The sequence below is a fragment of the Podarcis raffonei genome, chromosome 8 (genome assembly GCF_027172205.1).
Source record: "Podarcis raffonei isolate rPodRaf1 chromosome 8, rPodRaf1.pri, whole genome shotgun sequence".
In the NCBI taxonomy this organism is placed as follows: Eukaryota; Metazoa; Chordata; class Lepidosauria; order Squamata; family Lacertidae; genus Podarcis; species Podarcis raffonei.
Window position 1 is genome coordinate 28,379,180 of NC_070609.1, and position 22,821 is coordinate 28,402,000.

Below are 22,821 nucleotides of genomic sequence, written 5' to 3' on the forward strand. Positions count from 1 at the left end.
CCTCCTTAGTCTCAGGAATATCACAGGGACAAAACCAGAAGTAGTTGGCTCTGCCTCTACCTGCTCCCTATCTTCTGCCCTACTGGTCTCAAAAGGGAGCACCCACTGTGGGTAAATGGGTACACTCATAAAGGAACACCTTCGTCTCAGAGATTTACCTAGGATCAGGGTGGATAAAAATCAATGTGGTTTTTTTTAAAAAAAACAATAATCATTTTTTTAAAAATTTAAATCAGATTTTTAAAATTTAAATCGGATTTTTAAAATAAAATGCTTTTGGAGGAAAAATCTTTCTGAATATAGTTTTCTTTTTTTAAAAAAATAATTTTTATTAACCGGCCAATCAAATCAAATTAAATCACATCACATAAATTCCGAATTACAAAGCCGAATTTTAAATTTTGTTGGGGGGACCCATATTTCAAGATCCGAAGGGGGAATATAGTTTTCTATTTAAGTTACACTATAGTCCAAAGGCTATTGATCAGGAAAGAAGGATTTGTTTTAAGTTTTTCATGTGTGCTAAAACTCAGTCTAAAGTTGTTGTTGTTTTTAATTGTTTAACCACACCAGTTAACAAACATGGATACATATGCTATAATGTTACTCTTTCAGCTAAATAAATTGTTTAAATTGTTATTAAGGAAATGATTATTTTTCTCCTTCCATTAAAGTACAGCAGAAAAGTTGTCCAAATATAAACAATTAACTTATTAAACCTTACAATAAGTTCATAATTACCTCTCTATGTATTTCTAATAGTATAACCAAATCAGAAATTTTTGTTATAACTGTAAAAACTACTCTGAAAATTTATTATTCCAAAAAATGAAACCTTCACCTGGTTGTGAATATTAAGATTATACCAGCAAGAATGAGTCTTTCTATAAAAAAAGATTTAAATCAAGTCTTACTGACTAGTGATTTAAATCGTGATTTAGATCGATTTGATTTAAATCAAATCCACCCTGCCTAGGACAGCCAGATGCGAAAAGAGGACAGCTTAAAGCAACTATTTAAAAATCCAGGTGATTTCAGCAGATGTAGGTATTAAAGGTGTGGGGCCCTGCCCTCTTTTGCATCTGTCCTCCCTAGATTATACCTGCCTGCCCCTAGTGATTTACGGCTAGGGAGAGAAGCCAGGTTTCTCCACCTTCCCCACCCCTGCTCCAAACATTGTGTTTCAAATTGCAGCCCATTGACTGTGTGCCGCAGAACACAACAGGATGCTTTCAGAGAACCAAAGAAGCCCCTTCTTTGGGCATCCTTGGTTCCATTTCTCAGTTACCCTGAGCTGGGCAGGGGGGAGAGCAATGCTGGAATATGTGTGCATAATATATGTCCATGGCAGCCTGCATAAGCAAGAGTAGACAGAGCACTCTTTCCATTTCAAATATAAGCTTGCCATTTAAATGCAAGCATTTATCTTAGGGGCAAACTAGATGTGGCATTAATCTTGTGACGGCAATTAACAGGCATTTTGGAGTTTGGAGAGAGACACCGTGAACCATTATCTCCAAAGAGAAAGAAGATTGTAATCCATGAAGCCGTTTCAAACAGGGGAAGGTAAAATTATAGGAGATGCTGTAATTCCACAAGCAGATATGTGTTCCCAGGGAGTCTTTGGGGTCGTAGTTCTCAAGCAACAGTCCCTTCATTCCACCTGGCAAGCCATTTTTTTTAAATGAAAGGACTTTTGGAAGAGGTCAGGATTGTGTATGTCAAATTGCTGTTCAAAAAAATAAAAAGCCTTTGAGAAACCCAAAGTACTTGTTTGGGTCCCAGCCTATAACTGGGGCCAAAAATGCAGAATGCAGGCCTGAACATATTTCTCACTTCAAATTTTGGAAAGTTCGACTAGTGAGGAAAGAATCTAGCTGAACTGGTCTGACGGCCAGTCTAGATGTGATGTTAACAGTATGAACATGTGTAGCACATATGTGTGTGCATGCAATTAACATGCACATTTAAAAGAATGTTCGCAGAATGGAGGCTTCCCTTGTGATGTAGCAGCTTCAGAAGAGTTATTATTGCCAGAATCACAGCAGCACAGTAAGTGTCGAGAGTCTCCCCACCTTCTGCAGTCCTGCTGCTTGGCCTCCCTGCAGGCGATATTAACTTCTTCTTTTGTAAGCCTTCGTCCCAATTGCACCCACACGACTAACCTCACATCTAGTTTGGCCCTCAGTGAAAGGATCCAGAACATGGAATGTCACCTCTGGGCTAGTACTGAATCAGATTAAGCTCCTAGAACATTTTTATTATATGTTGCCTCCTAGCATTTAAAAACTGGAGGCTCACAAGTGAATTCCAGTCTTGACCGATTTACAGGTGAACTCTTGCACAGTTTACGTTATTCACGTTTAAAAGCTTTCATCAGAGCCAAGTTCTTCAGCTAGCAGTTCAGCTCTTGCAAAGCTGCTCTTAAAAGGCCATGTCTTTGTTTAAGAAGCTTATTTCTTTCTTTCTTACATTCAGTGCTTTTTTTCTAAAAAAAGGTTTAAGGGTACTCTCATTTTCCTACTCTTATTGAAATACTGCCCCTCAATGAGGCCAAACTTGGATTCACAAAATGTTTAGGGGTACCCCTGCGTCCTCCCAGAAAAAAGCACTGCTTACATTTATATCCTGCCTCAATCACAGGGAGTACAAGATGACATACAAGGCTATCTCCTTCCTGTTTGAGCCTCACAAAAGCTCTGAGAGAAAGTGACTGGCCCAAGGCTATCCAGTGTGAGGAAATTTGAACCTGGGTCTCCCAAGCCCTAGTTCAGGCATCCCCAAACTTGGCCCTCCAGAAATTTTTGGGACTACAACTCCCATCATCCCTGGTTAACAGGACCAGTGGTCAGGGATGATGGGAATTGTAGTCCCAAAACATCTGGAGGGCTGGGTTTGGGGATGCCTGCCCTAGTTCAATGCTCTTACCACCCCTTATTCTCATCACTCAGACACACGTCTTTTGGAAGTCCTTCACATCATAACTTCTTTCCCAAAGGCTTCACTCTACCTTATCACAGAATATTTTGATCTGGCAGACAGCTCGGTGAATAAGCCGGTTCGTCCCAGTACTGTAGTCATAAGTGTCTATCTGGAGGTTCAGAGGGACTCCCTTGACGCCTTTCTGGGAGGAGAAATCTGTGCTCAAGCAGTTGACGCCGATAAACACCTGCAAGAAAAATGGACAGTCAGGATGCAGTGGCAGTCAAAGCACTGCTCTGAAAGATACAGTGAATTCCAAGAAGTTTGTAGCTCAATGGTCGGACATCTGCTTTGCATACAGGCGGCACCTGATTCAACCCCTGACCATCTCCAAGTAGGGATGGGAGGCTGCAACCCTGGGGTGCTGCTGCTGACAATCTTCTGGTCCAAATATAAGCACAGCTAAACCTTGCAAATAGAAAATAATGAGCCTGGCTCCATTATTTAGAGGCTGGTAGATTCAGAGATAGGTGGAAGATGCAGGAAAAGGCCTTCAACAGCATCTCCCAGGTATTTTATGTCTCTGAAGCATCAGCCTTCAACGGCCCCCTGGGCGGCAAGGGGAACAAGGTTTCTGGTAAGTTACATCTAACCTAAGTGCCCCAGATGACTATCACATGCTTGGAATATTTCCATGGAGGGAGAGTGAAGCGGAAGAAGATGCTTTGAAGATGGCTTATAACCTCTCAGTTTTTAGGTTTTTGGTTTTTTTTAAGACCATGGCTACCTTTAGGCTAAAAAGAAAGGTGACCCAATGAAATTTCAGAGCAAAAAAACCTACCAACTGATCAGGTTTCAGAGTCACTAAACAGCAGGATTACTATGCATGTCTACTCAGAAGCCCTATTAAATTCAGGATATCCTATGACTGCAATTCTATGCCCACTTACTTGGGAGTAAGCCACATTTAACTCAATGGAACTTACTTTGGAGTAGAGTACACACTGCAAATTCATCTAGCGTTTTTCATTTACACCTCCTGCACAATCTGTCCTGCGCATCATAACTCTGTTGCAAGCCAGCACTACCTGTGACCTACCAAGCTAAACAGAGTCCACCACCTGGTTTTGCTGTTTTCCTGGGATTGCAAACCCAAGATTGCTTTGCACCAACAGATCACGGTTCATGTCTGTGGTGGGTATGTTGAGGCCTTATTCCCTATTGCAACACAAAGCTACCTTGAATATCTGGTCTGGGTTTATGGGAGAGTACAACTTGCAGAGCCTTATTAATCTGCAGGCTAATAAATGGCAGTTTATAGTCTCAGGGTTGTGGCAGGAAACTTTCCCCCTATAGCCCAGCTAACAGTTTGGAGTCAGCTGCTGGTGTAGTGCTTAAAAGAACTACTAACATAGCACAACATGTGACTAGTTTAAATCTCAGTTCGGGTAGGAACTCTTATGAAAGCTTCAGACAAGCCAAATCCCTCCAGACATCCTTTTTATTGTGGGTTCATAATGGTTTGTGCTCATGTTGATATTGCGGTGGTTATATCCAATTGGGCTTTCAGTATTATTTGCACATGCAAAAGATTTGGGGCGGACATACTGCTTTGTTTCTGATCAGCGCATGTCCTGTAGCTTCTTGCTGAAATCCTGCAACTTTTCATACCATGAATGTTCTGGTTCATTTTTGTCCCACTTTTGTAGTGTTACAGCCCCTTGGGGAAATCCACCACTGATGCACTACTGTTGTGTCAAGGCAGAACATGCTGCAGAAGATACCAGCAATAAAACACTAGTCTGGAGGGGCCCCCAGTTTCACCTTTGAAGACAAATAGGGTGTCATCCCCCAGCGAAAGAGAGCTGAAGGCAGCACAACAGAGGCATCCCTGCTTACTGTGTGCAGACCTGTCTCAACTCAGTGTCTGTTCACAGGTTTCCGTAGCACTTCAAACCCTGCAATGCCTGTTTGACTGGAGTTGATAGCAGAACAAACCATAAAAGACACAAGGGTGCAAACTGAAGTCTCCATGTGTGCAGAGGAGTTAGCAAACCCAGGTGAAAGGGTGCTGATGAAAAGTGACTGTGAGTTCGAAGCACGGTTTAATGTTGGAATGCCAAAGCAGGAATGGGGAACATGTGGCCTTCCAGATGTGGCTGAACTACAGGTATGAAATGGAGGTAGGTTTGCGGTACAGGGGGGACCACATGTTTTGCACGGGCCTGATCATACCTTTGCTTCTTCAGCAATGTTCCAGACGAAGGACAAGGCGTTGTAAGCCACCTCCTCAATATGCTGCACAGTATTGAAATTCTCTTTACAGTCAGCTGGAAGGCATGAAACATGCAGTTACTCTTCAATTGCCCAATTATAACTTTTGAATTAAGTAACAACCATACTCTTAAAGAGGTGTGATATGCCCCACCCTTCAAGGCTACCGGAAACCGCTCCTAAACTCCTTCTGGATTCTAAGGTGAAGATCCAGATCTATAGGCGGGGGCCGGGGCTAGGAAGATAATTGCTGATTTTTCTTTCTGGTGGCAGACCCCTGTGTCTAATACAACTTTCCAGAGCTTTCAAGGGATGCAGAAGTCTGCTATTAAAACTGGGTAGCTGAAAGCTATTCTTCATGATTTTCTATGTACACACACAAGGCCACCCCTTTATCCTAGGAATCTTTATGATGAAAACCCTGTAAACACTGGACGGGGTATAAATAATAAATTCTTATTCTTATAAATCAGAGCAGCGACCAGTTCGATTTAATATCCTAAGTGCTAATAAGGACTGCATTCACTTGGAAATAAAAGGGGGAGGGTTTTTTCCACTGTATCTGTTTCCTTTCCCTCCTAGACAAGAAATCCGAAAGCATCTCTATTCCTTACCAACATCGATGACTCTCTGTTTAGCTGTAGGTTGACGTGAATGCCAGTGCTTCCAGAACTTGAGCTGCTCCACTGGAATTTTTTCATTGTCAAAAACCACCATCACAACACTCTGGGAGAAAGGGGAAAAGCCAATTAGATCACTGTTCAATACATAATAGCATACATAGTATTAACATGTATTCATTTACAAAATCAAATCCAGCTTGGGGAAACACTTTAGTACAGGAGTTCCAGCCCATGGGCTGGTATGCATCCCCTCCCACACAGTGGGGAGCAGCTGAAAGGGAAAAGGGCTTTGCTGTTGTGTAATGTATGCAACTGCCACTCCTTTCCTTTTCAGGACCTATAGCAGGAAAACCAAAGCAAAATGTCCAAGCAAAGAGAAAGCTTGGTGTACCTTGGAAATATGGAAAAGGCACCCATGCATTTTGCAACTGCATGACTGCAATTGTCAGGATGCAACTGCGTTTTGATGTTTGAGGTTTTGAATAACTGTCAGCAAAGGATTGCAGTTTGTCTGTGAATCAATATTATTCACATTCTTGTGCTGGGTTTAGTGAGTTCCATTTGGGTAATGCAGCCCTCAGCACTTCCCTGACCTCTGCTTTAAAGCATATGCTATAATTTCTGAAACCTCCATAGCGATTGGCTGTAATATCTCTGGCTTCAGAAAACTGGGGGGGGGGGAACCACCTCCATCACCATTGTTTCAGCTGTTCCACATCATATATTGCTGGGAACTTTCCTTGGCACATCACTTACCTTCACTTTATTAGAGGACAGGTGTAAACATTTCGCTTCTGCAGCTGTCCGAAGCGTGACTGGGTAGAACTGTCCTTTGTTGAGGTAGGCCATGGGTGAGTCACCCGATTTGATGTGAATAGCTTTAGGGGATCCCAACATATATTCAAAGTCACTTAAATAGAGCAATTAAAAAAGAGGGAGAGGGAGAAGGTAGAGATTAAATAAACCACTTATACTATTTTACTCTGCAAGACACACCAAAACACAGACAAAGAAGCCAGTGGCGGCTGGGGACCATTGGAACTGGTAAGGGCCGAAGGCAGAGAGGCCAACAGGAAGTGGAGCCAGGGCCCATGGCAGGGTGAGCCAACTAATTCTCTTTTCCGCCCCACCTTCCTCCCTGATGAGTTTTGCAAGGGCAACACTGAGCCTGAGGAGGAGGAGAAGGAAGACACAGGGGGTTGGACTAGATGACCCTCAGGAGTCCCTTCCAACTCTACAACTTTATGATTCTATGAGTCCCTGGACTGGGTGCAAGTAAAAAGGTAGGCAGGTGGGACAGTGCCTTATTCACCTGAATGGTGAATTGACAGAAGTATCTGAAGGCCAAACTAGGTGTCTGGCAGGATATTGGCCAAGGGAGCCAGCGTACAGCTTCCGGGTCATGTGGCCAGCATGACTAAGCCACTTCTGGCAAACCAGAGCAGCGCACGGAAACACCGTTTACCTTCCCGCCAGAGCGGTACCTATTTATCTACTTGCACTTTGACGTGCTTTCGAACTGCTAGGTTGGCAGGATAGTCCTATGTATTTATTCATGTGTTTGTCCTGTTATATATAAAGTAGGTGACTGGAGGGGGTCCATTTTAAAAATAAAATAAAATAAAATGGAACACACGGATTAAACAAGCGAAGTTATTCTCCCTTCTCACCAACAACAGTGCCCAACAGGTGTGTGTATGAGACAGAACTACCCTCTCATTAAACTTCCACCTTGATTTACTAGGAATATTTCTTCAGAGAAACACATTTTGATCATATTATTTGAGAAAGCCTTTGCTGTTACCTCTTGGCATCATTGGCGGAATAACTCTCTGAACACGGTGCATCTGTCTGGGACTTCAGGATATCATTGAAGATCAATGACTGCAGGGAGAGACAAAATCAGGACAGCTGTATATGGATTCTTTTGTATTCCAGTTCACCCATGGAAATAAAAACACCTCAAAAACCCATTCAGGTCCATTTGGAACCAAGGCAAAACATTCGTTCTGAATTTTTTGAAAACTGGCGTATGCCTCGCCGTTTTTATCCACGTGTAATCATTTAGCAGGTGGAGGTTTTCTAAAAGTCCTAAGGGAAAGCTTCATCTGCTGCTAAACTGTGCCAGGCTGCTGTCAAAAAGCAGGGCTAATAATAATAATAATAATAATAATAATAATAAAAAACAAGTTAGCATGCCCAGCTGGAATCCATCCCCTACTCTTAATCCAGTGAGCCTACTAAAGGCCATAGGATCAGGCCCTGAATAGGAGAGAGGGAATTCAAGAATCCAGCTCTTCGGTGGTATTTTTTTCAACTAGCCTTGCAAGGAAATTCTAGGGGTTTGATGGAAGTGGAGGAGGATTGTTATATAAAGCAGAGCCTTCCCCAGCCTGGTGCCTTCCAGATACTTTGAACTATAGCTCCCATCAGTCCCAGCCATCAGAGACAATAGTCAGGGGTTATAGGTACTGTACCTACAATGACCCATAGCCTTCTCGGATCCCTCATTGCCCACCTCGGGGGAAGGCTGATGCTTTGCCAAATGAATGCATTATGAACCACATCCCAAACCACTTCCTGATCAGGTAAGGCAGTAACAGGAAGCTACAGTGCACTTCCTCTTCCTACTTTAGATGTGAAGCAAAACATCTGAGCCATAGGAGCTGACATGTGTGAAAGGGGACATAGCAAGTGGCTTCATTCGCACACACACATACACTTCTCCCCAGAAGCCCCCCTTGAAAGACACTCTTTCAACTCTACAACTTTAAATGGCAGATCCCTTTTCACCCACCCTTAGCCAACTTTTCAACAATATTGTCAATATATTTGTGGTACATTTAAAGCTCTCTTTTACCATGGAAGGAGTTATGGCTTCCATGAAGAATCTGGAAACTGAAGCTTAAGGGTGCTGGGAATTATAGTTATGCAAGGAGGCTCCTCAAAACTCTCAGCACCCTTTGACAAACTATAGCTCCCAGGATTCTTTGAGGTGGGGAGCCATGACTATTAAAGTGGTATAATATTGCATTAAATGTATGGTGTAGTTGTGACTGTAGTGTTCATTAGTGGCCGATGGAGACAATGGGAGAGACAGTGGTTGTTGGGGATGGACATGGCTTAAGTCTTCCTCTTCTCCTTTCATCCACCATTTGCTTTGCATACGTCCAGTGGATTGACCAGCCCTGATGTAGCAGCAGGGAGGGAGGTGGAAATTCGGCAATAAGCTACAGAAGACCGACAACATGGCTAGCCTGCGTACAGGCAGAGAAGATTATTTCAGGAAGCAGAAGGGCTGATGGAGGGAATGTTAAGAAGCGCTTCCAACAAAACAAGCCACTTCATCCTGTTGAATCTCAATGACGGCTAACTTGGCACATAAGGGACACTCCCTCTGCTCGCTTAATTAGTGCAATTTGTGCTGCTCCCATTTATACCATACATGTCACATCCTGCCCAGAGATGGGCAGAACCACAGAGTTTTGTTCTAGAAACGTTTTGGCAAGCCCAGATGTCTGGGCACAGTGCTGACCTCCTGAGGGTCTTCTTTGAATGTGCTGTCCGGTTGCCACCTCTGTTGCGGCGGAGCCACGTGAATCGCGTCAAAGAGGGAATTGAGCGAGCTGTTGTCATACACATCCCCCGAGGTTAGCATATAGTTCTCGGGACTGGCTTCCAGCTTGCTGGTGCCCGGGGGCAAGGCAGGCGGCTTGTGAGGAGAGGGGATGCCCTCCATCCCTAAGCCATTCTTCTTGGGCACATCGAGATACTCTTGGTTCATGGAAACATTTTCGGCCAGGAGCTTCATGATGTGAGTGGAGTTTTCAAAGGAAGAAATCTCGGGTTCGTACTCCATCCCGTGGCAGTGCCTAGAGGCGGAGGAGGAGCCAGACAAAAGAATACTTAGCAATGCAAGACCATTTGGTCACTCATCTGCACCTGAGGCACAAGGAAAGAACACAGGCAACTATTTGGGCAAGGGAAGTTCATCATTCCCAAGCAAGGAAAAGAGTTAAATCTAACCGCTCCCCACCCAGCCCTTGTGGGACTGGGGAGAGCCCACGCTTCACGATGACCCCGCTGCAACGGTTCAGAAATAGGCATGTAAAACACATAGCTCAGGGGTACACAGAGTCCAGGAACTGAGGGACTAAACTGGAAGATGCCAACCGACTGTTAACTTATTTCGGGGAGGGTTATCTGAAAAGCACGGAAGCCAAGGAGGATGAAAGGGAGTACATTGCTCGATTTGGAAGCAGTTGAAACAAAAGCAGGCTTATCACCTTCATGTTCAGTGCAGAAAAAGACCACAGTGAGCCTCTCTCTCCTAGTTCTCTCTGTCCTTTGCTACCTCTGCCATGGGGGACATGGGTGAAGTTCAATCCCCCCCTCAGGCTAGAATAAAGGGGATTTGAGAAGAGGGAGGGGGTCCTACTGAACCATATTCTGGAGCCCCACACTTCTTGAACCAGTGCTCCAGGGTCTGCTGCACCAGCTCCATTTAAAAGTGCTGCTGGCAGCCTGGGTTCAGAATACCCATGGCCACCTTCAACATTGACCTACCACAGACCTGTAAGATCAACCAGGAACAGTCTCTTGAATCACAACATCTATGCACCACGATCAGATCTTTGAAGGCTGTCCAGAGAGGCATTCTTAGTTCCTGTCCCCCAGCTATGGAATTCACTCCCCCTTAAGACATGTCAAAGTCAGGGCCTTGATGTCTTCCAGAAGCAGTATACCATTTCAAAAACATTCAGAGGGACTTTGGGTGGGTAGCAGAGGCATGTGGAGGCTGAGTCTTTGGCTTCGTGCATGCAACCATACATTTTAAAGCACCCCAAAGAATTCTGGGAACTATATTTGTTAAGATTGCTGGGAATTATAGCTCGGTGAGGGCAAACTACAGTTCCCAGGATTCTTGAAATGAGGGGGTGTGCTTTAAAGGTATAGTAGCTTGGGCTCTGGATCTCTTGCCCCTCCCCCCATTTTTAATGTTTTTAACTCTTTGCTGGGCCAGTATTTGAAAGATAGTTAGTCACGAGCCAAGCTGACTCCCTGCACTTGCAAACTCTGGAGGTCTCCCAGGGCGGGATTCTCTCTCACCTCTTCCCAAGTTCGTTGCGCCCCGTTGTCCCAGAAGGAAGGATCCTCTTCTCCTTTGGAACCTGTCAAGTTAACAAAAACCAGAAATGTTCCCTGAATAACAGGTAGGGAGAGAGACGCTTCTGGGTTAGCTACTGTCAAAATAGGTTAACTATGCTTTAATTTCCCCATTTCCTTAGTGTCAGTACATCCCCTCCCCCATGGTCCAGGGCGACTGTTTTATATATCTTTATATTGTGAAATTGCTCTGAGATGCTTCATAGAAAGCAGTTCTTAAATGAATTAATTAAATGAATAATAATAATAATCTCCTGCCTCTCACATCCATGCCAGGAAAAGCATCCTTTCTCAACGAACAACAAATGTGTTGCCAACACTTGATTGTTAGCGATTCTACTGCAGAGCAAATCTGTTTGATCAGACAAGATGTCTGCTTATTCTGTGTGGACACAGAAGCGTGGAATGGGATTCCTTCCTTCTGTGAGACTCAGGCATCTGAGAGAGCATATCAACAGTGTTTTAACAGTCATCCCCTCTTCTCAGGGAACCCTGGGAATTGCAATTTTGCATTTATTTGTGAAACTTTTGCAATGCTTTTCACCACAAGTGTGGTCCTATCAGCTTTTCATGTTGCCCTGGGGCTTTTCGCCACAGAAGTGGTGCCGTAGTTCTGCAAGGAAAAAGTTTACCCCTCACAGAATTAAAACTCCCGGCACCCTAAACACATTGCAGTTCCAAGATTTTTTATAAATGTTTGGAAAAACTTTGACAGTAAGAGCTGTTTGGCAGTGGAACAGACTCTCACGAGAGGTGGTGGGCTCTCCTTCCTTGGAGGTTTTTAAGCAGAGGTTGGATGGCCATCTGCCATGGATGCTTTAGCTGAGATTCCTGCATTGCAGGGGGTTGGACTAGATGACCCCTGGGGTCCCTTCAAAATTCTATGATTCTAAGCCATGTGCTTTGCAGGTATAGTGTGGCTGTGACCCAAACAGAGTGATTATAGACAACTACCATTGCCACCTGATCTGTGGTGAAGTTCTTGTTACTGCTTGGTGGGGCGTGGTAAGGACCACAAAGTTATCACAGGCCAAGAATACTCAACCTGAAGTAACCTGGTCATGTTTACAGGCCTTTTCCCTGTGAAGAACTTAAAGGGGCACAATAAACCAGCCTTCCTCCAAGCTGGTGCCTTTCAGATGTTTCAGATGTTTTGTACTACAACTGCTAATGGGGATAGCTCAGTAGGTTACAGCTTGGTTCTGACAACGGCAATGTTGCAGTTTCAATCCCCATATGCATATTTCTGCATTGCAAGGGGTTGGACTAGATGATCCTCAGGGTTCCCTTCCAGTTCTGCAATTCTATGATTCTATACCAGCCCCAGCCATCACATGGTTAGGTGTGGGTGGGGGAAGACGGCAGGAAATGTCATTTTCGGGGCCTTGAGTCACGCTGGCCGCTTTTCATACCATGTAATAGTCATAGAGGAGACTCAGGGCAGCCACGCTGTCGTCATCTCCATTAACCCTCATCATAGCCTTGGTGGCTGCTGTCAGAGGGTTCTCCAGGTAGCTCTTCCAAGCCTCGTCTTCATTCGCGTAGGGGTATTTCTGGAAGCCCATCCCGTCATTCTTCAGAAAGCGCACAGACCTAAAACTGGGTGGGAAGACAAAGCAGATGGTTTATTTCTAGCATGTTTCCTGGGGAAGCTAAAAAAGGGTGCAATTTCATATTTTCCTCTCCTTTTGCAAAACATTTGCACGTGCTGGGGGTGAGAGACAAAAACCTGATTGTATCAGTGAAAGGATCTTATCCCTGTTTTTTGTCTTTCTTCCCAGCCAAAGATTATGGTAATTTGTTGTGTTGTCATCGTTTTATTTTATAATTCTGAGCTGCCCTAATTGAGTTTAAATTGGACGGAAGGGCGGGTTCCTTGTTTTTTTTACTATAAACAGGTAAACCCATGATTACTCCTACTTCATATTTTTCATAGAGTCCAGCCCTACCTCCGGAGCCAAGCCCTGAATCAATTAGCATGTTTCTGCCCTATCTTTCACAACAACAAAAAATGTAAGCAATTTGAAACAAAACAGAACAATAACAATAATTAAAAAAAGAGTAGGCCAACAATAAAACCATCTGCGACAGGAGGAGCAGCAACAAGACCAGCAATACTATATCGTTCACTAAAAACCAGGGGAAATCAAGGAAGAAATCTGACAGCATGGAAGCTAATGATGCAAAGGTTCTCTACAGAGAATATTTCACAGTTGGGGACTTCTTGATGGTAACACCCTTTCTCCAGTTGCTGTCCACTTAACCGCTAAAGACTAGGGTACCCAGAGGTTAATGGTGGACCATATGAGAGCAAGGTATCTTTCTGGCATCCTGGACATAATCTATATAGGGTTGGATAGGCTAAAACCAGAACCTTGAATTGTGCCCAGAAACAATTTGGAAGCCAGTCATGGCAACGTCCCAGTAGATTATGCCCTTTGAGGATTATTTTGTGAATTGAGAGTGTTTTTAAAAAGAAAAGCAAAGAGCGTGGGATGGTACAGTGTAATAATTTTTTAAAATAGAAAATGATAAAAGTCAATGTTCCACTGGGTTTTCATCCAAGATCTGTCTCTCTGTGTATCTACGCCACCCATTTAAAGCACCTGGCTCCCCCCACCCCACAAAGAATTGTGGCAACTCTAGTTTGTTAAGGGTGCTGGGAATTGTAGCTCAGTTCCCGGGATTTCTGGAAGGAAATAATGTGTTTTAAGTGTATGGTGTGGATGGGAGACAGCAGCCTACTGTACCAAGATCACATTTACATTTGTTGCTCCACCCACTTTGCCTCTGGCTCCACCCACCACTGATATGTGGCCCTCGGGATGGTTGCTCAGAAAGGAATGTGGCCCTCAGGCTGAGAAAGGTTTCCCACGCCTGCTCCAACGCTTCCTGTTCAGGCTGAGATTTTACTTGGGCAATGGTAGGTTTTGGTTGATGCTTGGCTGGTCCTGTCCCCTAGTTTCTGGTTCCCACTCAATAACCTATGGCTCAGCTCTGACAATCTCTCTCCCTCTCAAGCTTATTTGCATCCTCTATATTTGCATTGGAGTTATGATTATATAGATTGCGCAGCATGACGTTTTCAGGATTAATCATATTAACTATGAACAAAACCCTGGAACAGCTCCTCAGGAATATTATGAAATACAGGGAAGGGGGAGGGGGATTAATGAGAACAGAGTAACCCAACACACCTGGGCTTGTTACCCTTTTGACTTTAGTTGCCTAAATGTTCTGCTGATATTTCGGTTTCTGGGATTTACATCCCACCCCAAAGGCATGGGATGGGACCAAGGCAACTCCAGAATCAGAAGGTATTAAGTAAACACACATCTGTGAACAACAATCATGTTTAGACTTTGAAATCTGTCCAAGAAGATGAAATGTGCTAGCTGTCTCTTTGCTAACAGAAAGACTGCACAGAAATGTTTTAACATACAAATGAAATTCAGTTCCATGTGGAACAGCTGATGAAGGGCTAACCAAGTGTGAGGAGAAACCCAGCATCGAAGCTGTGAACACACATTTTATTCTGGAATCAATGGAAGCTTGAGTACTTGTTTCCCCCCCAACATAGTCCACACACAATCTAGATCTATTGCATATTTTTTGCCCCTAACAAACTGGTTTTATTCTGAAAATAAATGCTCATTCCATATTATTCTGCAGTGTGTCCATTTGAAAATAGAAGTCAGCAGTCCCAGCAATGGGGTGTACGCACACCTGCCCAATAATGTTGTAGCTAGAGGTATAGTCAGGGGTTGCCCTCTCGCTTCCTGTGGCTGGTGCCATGGGGCCCATGAAGACTTTTACTGGTGCTTCCAGCAGGTTCTCCAGACTCTGAGCTGTCTTTCTTTCTTTCTTTTAAGCCTTTAGTGCTCCCCAAAAGTAAGTTATGGAATGTGTTTTTGGGAGGGCATAAGCAGCCCAAATGTAAAGGGGCTTGTAATATCTGTGCAGGAGAGAGGTGCAGTGCGTCAGGCAGCAATGACAGTAAATAGAGGTCTCCTAACAACTCCCAGCACCCTTAAAGGTAAAGGGTAAAGGGACCCCTGACCATTAGGTCCAGTCGTGACCGACTCTGGGGTTGGGGCGCTCATCTCGCTTTATTGGCTGAGGGAGCCGGCGTACAGCTTCCGGGTCATGTGGCCAGCATGACTAAGCCACTTCTGGAGAGCCAGAGCAGCGCACGAAAACGCCGTTTAGCTTCTCGCCAGAGCGGTACCTATTTATCTACTTGCACTTTGATGTGCTTTCGAACTGCTAGGTTGGCAGGAGCAGGGACCGAGCAACGGGAGCTCACCCCGTCGCAGGGATTCGAACCGCTGACCTTCTGATCAGCAAGTCCTAGGCTCTGTGGTTTAACCCACAGCGCCACCTGTGTTCTTTGGGGAAAGCCACTACTTTAAAGGGTCTAGTAGTGAATAGAGTGTTGGGTTTGGGAGACCCAGATTCAAACCTCTACATAGCCATCGATCTTGAGGCTCTCACATTTACCTCACCTCCCGCCCCTGATAAACATGGGGAAGAGAACCTCCTCCTTGGAGCTTTTCTTTTCAGAGGAGCTAAGGGGGAAGAGGACAATCAGAACAAATAAAGAGCTCCGTTGCCAGAGGGGACAGAGCCAAATAAATCCTTGCTAAGCCCCACCCTTGGGCACTAGCGCACTTTTCAGAGGCACCATCGCCTCAGGGGCAGAAGTTTTTCTCAGATCATTGTTGACTCCACAGTCCCAGAATCAAACAGCAACTATTACTTACTGGCTAATAACAGTCTTGAAGAGTGGATGGGCATTTTAAGGCAAGTCTAGTTTGATGCCACTGACTGGGATGAGTCACCCACCAGCCCAGGAGCCACCTTTTTGTGAGAGCTTGCAAAACCCTAAAATCTGGGCTACGTCTGCAAAGGAAAGAGCTTCTGTATGTGGGGAGATTTATTTTCCCGCTAGTTCAAGGCCTATTTCCCCTCCAATGAGCTCATCCAATTCCTTCCTTCTCTTTTCTATGAGTTGTCTCCAATATTAGCCCTACTTAGAATAGAGCCATTGAAATTAATGGACATGACCAAGACCCCATTTGAGCTTTATATTTAAAGCAGTATCACACCACTTTAAATAGTCAAGGCTTCCCCCAAGGAATCCTGGGAACTGTAGTTTGTTAAGGGGACTGAGGGTTGTGAGGAAACCTTGTATCCCCCTCAAAGAGCCACAATTGTCAGAGTGGCTTAACAATCAATCACTCTTTCTAAAGAACTCTGAAAATTGTGACTCTGTAAAGGGAACAGGAATCCCCTAACAACTCTCACAGACCCTCCAAGTGTACCCATTTTCCCGGGACGTCCCTGATTTAGAGAAGCCATCCCAGTTTCTGATTTGATCCCGGAATGTCCTTAGGATGTCTCCTATTTTCATTGGAGAAATGTTGGAGGGTATGGAGTTATCTGACCCCCAAGCTGTCTGAAGGCAATCCTATGTAGGGAAGGTTTTTTTTTTAAGTGTTTAATGCTTTATTATGTTTTTATCTATGTTGGAAGCTGCCCAGAGTGGCTGGGGCAACCCAGTAAGATGTGTGGGGTATAAATAGTAAAATTATCAATATAGAATGGGACGTCCCTATTTTCATTGGAGAAATGTTGGCGGGTATGCTCTCAGCACCGTTCACAAGTGACAACTCCCACGATTCTTTGGGGGAAGCCACAACTTTTTAAAGTGCTATTATGCTGCTTTAAGTGTATAAGTGCAGATGTGGTCCAATGTAGGTCCATAAATTTCAGCGGATTTATTCTGAGTGGAACTTACTTGGATACAACGCAATGAATTTACCTCATGGGGGAAAAGAGAACCAGTTGGAATGCTTACAGCCACAGTGGCCCTCAGGAATCACTAAGGCCTAATGTGGCCTTCTTGGAATAGGGATACTCTCACTGCTTGCTTAGCTTATCAGTTCATCATCTTACTGGCAAAAGCCTCATGGCCCTTCATAAAGCCTGACAGCCAACTTGCTAGGGTTGGGGTGCGTGGGAATGCCAGTGGTTCAGCCAGAATCAGGAGTGGAGAAACTCTGGCTTGCCAGACCTTGGATGGATTTAAGTTCCCCTCATCCCTGACTACCGGCCATGCTGTCTGGGACTGATGGGAATTAGTCCAGCAACATGTGGAGGGCCAGATCGTTAACGCCCTCCCTGCACAGGCAGAGATCTAGTGAGAAAACAGCCTGCCTGCCCCACCTACGCTATGCATGATGGATATAGCCTGGCCATTAGAATCACCAAGCAGCTGAAGAGAATGCAACAACAGGAAGTACTAGGAGGCACCAAGTTCGAAGAGCCCCAGGCCAAAGAAACCCAGGTGGCTCAAGCAACCAAGTCATCACAGGCAACAGAAAACCATCTCCGTGGTTATCAGCCAGCATCATCTAACTATTTTTGAGCGTCTAATCAACAAGGGCCACTAAGCACTGTCAAGTGACTGGGAAAAACAGCAGCAGCAGTTGCAGCCTGTGCCTTTCAGAGCAGCTCTGCCTGCAAAAAGGTGAAGGTGACAATGATCACTAGATTTTATCTGTAAGTGAAGCTGTTGTTTAAAAGCAGAAGAGCAGAGGCCTATAAGAAAAGAGAAGTTGGCAACCATAGGGCCACAGCAGGCATGTGGATGTGCATACTCAGCAAAATGTTTAGAAAAAAATCTATTTGCTTTTATGCTTTCATTATGGCAGCAAAAATGTAATGTTGGACTAGATGGCCCTTGGGGTCCCCTTCTATTATTCTTTCCATAATTTTGCTTCCCCTTTCCCTAAGTATGGTTATCAGAAGAAAGGAGGAGGGAAATCCAAGCCGAAGTGCCTAAGAGCAAAAGCTTACGTCCCCCCATTCTTGAGCAAACAAACCTGCCCCTTCCCCACCAGCCTCTCCCAACGGGACATGATGGCACTAATGCTCATCAGTTTCACCCACTGCATAAAAACACCAACAGGTGGTTTTTTTCATGCTTTTTTTTTAGTGGAAGTTTCGTTGTCTTTAAATTTTCTCACGCAGCCCTCCCTCCCCTTCAGTGCCGCCCCACTGTCTCCAAGGAGCACACGTTAGGATGACTCAGGTTTCACCACCATCAACTCTGCTTAATCCTGTTCAGACAAGAACCTTCAGCCAGACTGAATCCAAAATATTCACATGAAAAGGAGTAAGGGGGAGGGCAGAGAATCAGCAGCAGGGCTATTCAGCCCAGGGATGGGCTCTCTCCAAGCTTTGCCTGGACTTCCCTTCTCCTTTATTTATTTTTTAATTAGGCTCCCCACGGTCTGCCGCTGTATCTTAAGCTGACAAAGCAATGCATGCATGCTCAGCATCTCCCCACAGTTACAGCATGAACTAATGTGCATAAGCAATTTGCTCCCAGCTACGACATTCTCAGGAGCGTAGAACCACTGAACTTTGTGGGGTAGGTGCGCACAAGGGTAGACACAGGATCAGGACACACGCACAGGATGAGAGGAGACATGTGTAGGTTTGCAAGTGCCTTGCAGACGCAGTGATCTGGTTCAGCAATTTAAGCTGTGTACAGATTGCCATTTTTACTGCAGCTGTGGTGCGCCCTCACCACTGGTGTTGGAAGCAGAGAACACATGGCGTTGCCACAATCCACAGATACCCTGTAGTTTATTGGGGAAATACTGCCTTCCCTTAAACCAGCTTCCATCCAGTTTGAGAACAGCAGCTGCAGTTCAGCTTGAGGTGTGTACATTCCAGCCCATGCCCATGGCCCAACGGGCAGCTTCATTGAACAGGAGTTCAGCGCAGGAAATTGAGCAATGTGCATTGGGTGGAGACATGCCCTTCTCTGGTGTGAGAAAGCGACTTGAAAGGCAGCGGGGCGAGGAACACTTCACTGTGCCAATCTGTACCAATAAGACTCGGGACTTAATGGTCTTACAGAGGGTTGAGCATCTTTTCCTCTCTTTCCCTATTTGCCCAGTCAGCTTCCTCCTGACATCCCTCCAGCCCTGCAAAGGCCACCACCATCATCCCTGGTGATGTGACCTTATTGATCAGCTAAGCTGTACTCTAGATTGTTACATTCAGTGGTGGCTGGTCTGGTCCACTAGGGTGAGGGAGGTGCTGTCCCACCAGCCCCTGTCTGCTGGCCCCCGTACTTAACACCAGTCCAGTGGGGACTGTGGCTCTACCTCCCAGCCCAAACATTCCCAACAGGTACCAGCTTCCACTAGTTACATTATTCCTATTTATGTAGAATATTTATATACTGTACTACCTTTCAGCAAAAGGTTAATACAGAATAAGATGTGCAGGAGTCCCCCCCCCCCAACATACACATCTTAAAAAAAGTTCTTCCAAGAGGCCCAGAGTTGCAAACTCTCTGTATTAATTCCAAATGTGAATAACAAAACTCTCCACATCTGTGTGTTGTGGGGCCGAATGATGTAAGTGGGAAGGTACTCTGCGACAGGTTGTGGTTCCCTGCACCCCTGACCCCCAATATAGCACCTCACCCTTTTTAAAATGCCCCCAAATCCTCTCTAAGCAGCAATCCCACCCTCCTACCCCACCCACTCACTTTGCAGTTATTTGTCATGCTATCCTTGACTTCTCTGTCTGTGGGCAATTCTGTGTGGTTAAACAAACTTTCTTCTTCTTTCTTTTACAAGCTTGTTCTCTTTTGTGCAGCTGTCAGACTAAAAGGGGGAGATTGAAGCGGGTGGGGTCAGGGTGGGAAAACCCACAGTTTTGCAACACAGACAAGGTGGCCCTTTCTCCCTGCTTGGGAAGAAAGCACTGTGCCATCCAAGTTATGGTTAAAAACAAAGCCCACCTCCTTTTAAGAATATGGGAAAGAGCATTAGCTCCCACTCAAGCATGCATGGTTAGGAATGGCTGCATTCACACAGAACAGTAAGTCAAGGCTATTGGATTGATAAGGCATATTGTGTTTGCTGACACACTAAGAAGAGGATCGCTCAGCTAGCATCATGTCCACTAAACTCAAGGTTGCGGTTCGTTTCACCATAATGATTCACGAGCACCAGGTAGTCTGAAACCATGGTTTGTTGTTGGCTTACAGATCACATGGTCTGTGAGGGAGCAACAAACCATGGTTCCAGATTTGGCTTTAGCACTAGGTCATTTCCTTCCTGGTTTGCTTACCCACTCACACCCACTCACTTCCAGGAGTGATCAGGGCTGTGTGCACTCTACTCACATGCCAGTACGTTTTATTAAGCCAAGACACGGCCGTGGTCCCCTGAGGCCCTTCAGAAGACAGGCGGGGGGGGTGACCAGGGAAGGGCCTTTGCAGTGATGGGCACCCCATTCATGGACCTTCTTCTCAATAAGGAGGCTTGCTTGGTACTCTTCTGTCCTTTGACACCTTATGAAGATTTTTTACTTGGTTCAGACTTCTTAACTTTCCTAAAAGTGTAGATTTTTAGTCATGTTGTTTGTTTGTTTTTTTTAAAAAAGATTCTTCTATCATTACCTCACAATTATTATAAGCTTCCTTGAAGGTTTTGTAAAACAGAAGGGCAGGATATATAAATAAAATGAAAAGGTCTTTTCAGATGGCAACCAGAAGGAGAACGGAAGAGGGTGGGGGGTGTCCATATTGCCCCCACACCAGCCTCCACCTGGTCATGTGATGAACCTGTGTTCAGGTGACTATAATACATTGCAAAAAAAGAAAGAGGAAACGTGTGGCTTGAAAAAGGCGCAAGGAAGCATTTTCATAAAATTCACATATACTAATTGTATCAATGCAAATGTATAAATAATTAGTATAAATTATATCAAAATACAGTCCATCTCATCATAGCAAGGAAGACTGTGCCCAGGTGACTCATGCTGTCCACCTTACTCTGCTCCCTAGGGCTAACTGTGGACGGACAGCTTCCAAGCCCTGCTGCTCTCCCTTGGTTTGGTTCTTCCGTTTAGCCTATATCCAGACCAGACAGCCTTACGGGTAGAGAATGACTTCAAGTCGACAATGTTTGTGCTTGCACGTAACGCTAAGCCAAACTTTGGCTTGGTGTAAATGTGCTGGTTCCCAAGGAGGAGCTTGAACTTGCTTTGCTCCTTCCTGAGCTTTTAAGCTCAGTGACGTGTGATGGCTAAGCCAAGGCTTGGCAAAGCGAGCAGGTCGTCTGAACCCAGAATCAGGGTCAGTTGTTGCAGATTGTAATTTAGGAGGCGAGAACTTAAGTTATGATTCTGGATTCAGGCAGCACACTAAAGTTGAATGCACATCACACATCTAAAATACAGAAGGAAAGATTTGAAGAAGAACGACCTCCTCTTCCTTCCTTTTTTTGTGTGTTCGTGCTTCCCCCCAGTTCTGGGGGATAACAGCATATGAACACACTCACTGCCATTCCTGAGTTGACTCTAGGGTTACTAGTTCTCAAGGTCTGATGATCTCCAGATTTCATCAGGCTTCTCAGGATTTCCGAAGGAAGGCACTCAGCTCCCCTCCATGCTACCATTTAAGGGGCACAGGTGCCACATTGTACGCGGAATCCAATAAGCTGCACTGCATCTAAGCAAGCGGGCCATCTCAACTGGGGCCACATCCATAGCATGCATTTCAAGCCCATTGCTTCCCTCAAAGAATCGTGTGAACTGTAGCTACAACTCCCAGCACCCTTAACAAATTACAGTTCCAAGGATTCTTTGGAGGAAACCGACTTACAGGTCTAGACTGAAATTAAGGCCCAGATCAAAACACTTCAAAACCAGAATCCATTTCTCCAACAGCAATTTCATACATGGCAAATATAGAAACATCTGTGGAGGTGCAGGTTCCCCTTCAGTGTTTAGAGCCATAGCTTCTAACCTGTTCCAGACACATTACTGAGAAAGAAGCACCACTTCTCCCTGGTGCTCTTATTTATCACATGCAAGAAGGTCTAAGCAGGGTGGGGCAGTCAAAAATAGAGCTTCCTCTCCCTGCAGCCTGCAGTAAGACTGTCCAAAACCCTACCAGAGCCAGTGTGGTGTAGTGGTTAAGAGCAGTGGACTTGTAATCTGGTGAACCAGGTTTGATTCCCTGCTCCTCCACATGCAGCTGCTGGGTGACCTTGGGCTAGTCACACTTCTCTGAAGTCTCTCAGCCTCACTCACCTCACAGGGTGTTTGTTGTGGGGGAGGAAGGGAAAGGAGATTGTTAGCCGCTTTGAGACTCCTTAGGGTAGCAATAAAGCGGGATATCAAATCCAAACTCCTCCTCTTCTTCTTCTACCACCAAACTCTTTGCGAGTCAGTACAGCTTTTAGGCAAAAGTCCCAAACCTACTTATTGGACAGTAAGGCCCACTGAACACTTCTGAGAAAATCTTTATAAGATTGCACTAAGTGTACAATTTCCAAACTGTGACAAGAGAGTCGCAGGTGGTTTACATTTATTAGGCAAGTGCCATGGGATGCAATAACTTCTAAAACCAGATTGTGTGACATGATGGCATCATGCTTCATGGAGCTCCGGAATATTTTTTTTCTTTTTAATAAAAGCGTTATTAAAAGCCAGCCTTGTACTTGCTTCTCATTGTCTTCTGTGGTTGTTTTATAGTTTACTGGTGGAACATCAAGTCAAACACTTAGACAATTGTACAATAATTAACACACACACACAGAGAGAGAGAGAGAGAGAGAGAGAGAGAGAGAGAGAAGACTAAACAAATGCTTTTAAGAATCTCAATCCGTTTTGAACTCCACACCTTTAGACCTAGAGATAAAACTCTGAATTACAAATCCCAGATATTTAGGTCTGGGTTCTGGGGCACCATGCATACTCAAAGGCAACTCTTCCACATATTCCAGAACTAAGTTACAGG

At 44.8% G+C, this 22,821-nt stretch overlaps 1 protein-coding gene across 1 annotated transcript in view; it reads right to left on the reverse strand.

Moving 5' to 3' along the window:
* GRHL3 (grainyhead like transcription factor 3) overlaps positions 1-22,821 on the reverse strand; it is a 52,437-nt gene that overhangs the window by 21,846 nt on the left and 7,770 nt on the right. Inside the window, exons 2-9 of the mRNA XM_053398768.1 lie at positions 12,398-12,584; positions 10,929-10,990; positions 9,355-9,691; positions 7,624-7,703; positions 6,576-6,729; positions 5,811-5,922; positions 5,158-5,252; positions 3,011-3,169 (exon numbers count right to left, since the gene is read on the reverse strand). Of these exons, the coding sequence (XP_053254743.1) occupies positions 3,011-3,169; positions 5,158-5,252; positions 5,811-5,922; positions 6,576-6,729; positions 7,624-7,703; positions 9,355-9,691; positions 10,929-10,990; positions 12,398-12,584 (1,186 nt within the window). The remainder of the gene's footprint in view (positions 1-3,010; positions 3,170-5,157; positions 5,253-5,810; positions 5,923-6,575; positions 6,730-7,623; positions 7,704-9,354; positions 9,692-10,928; positions 10,991-12,397; positions 12,585-22,821) is intronic.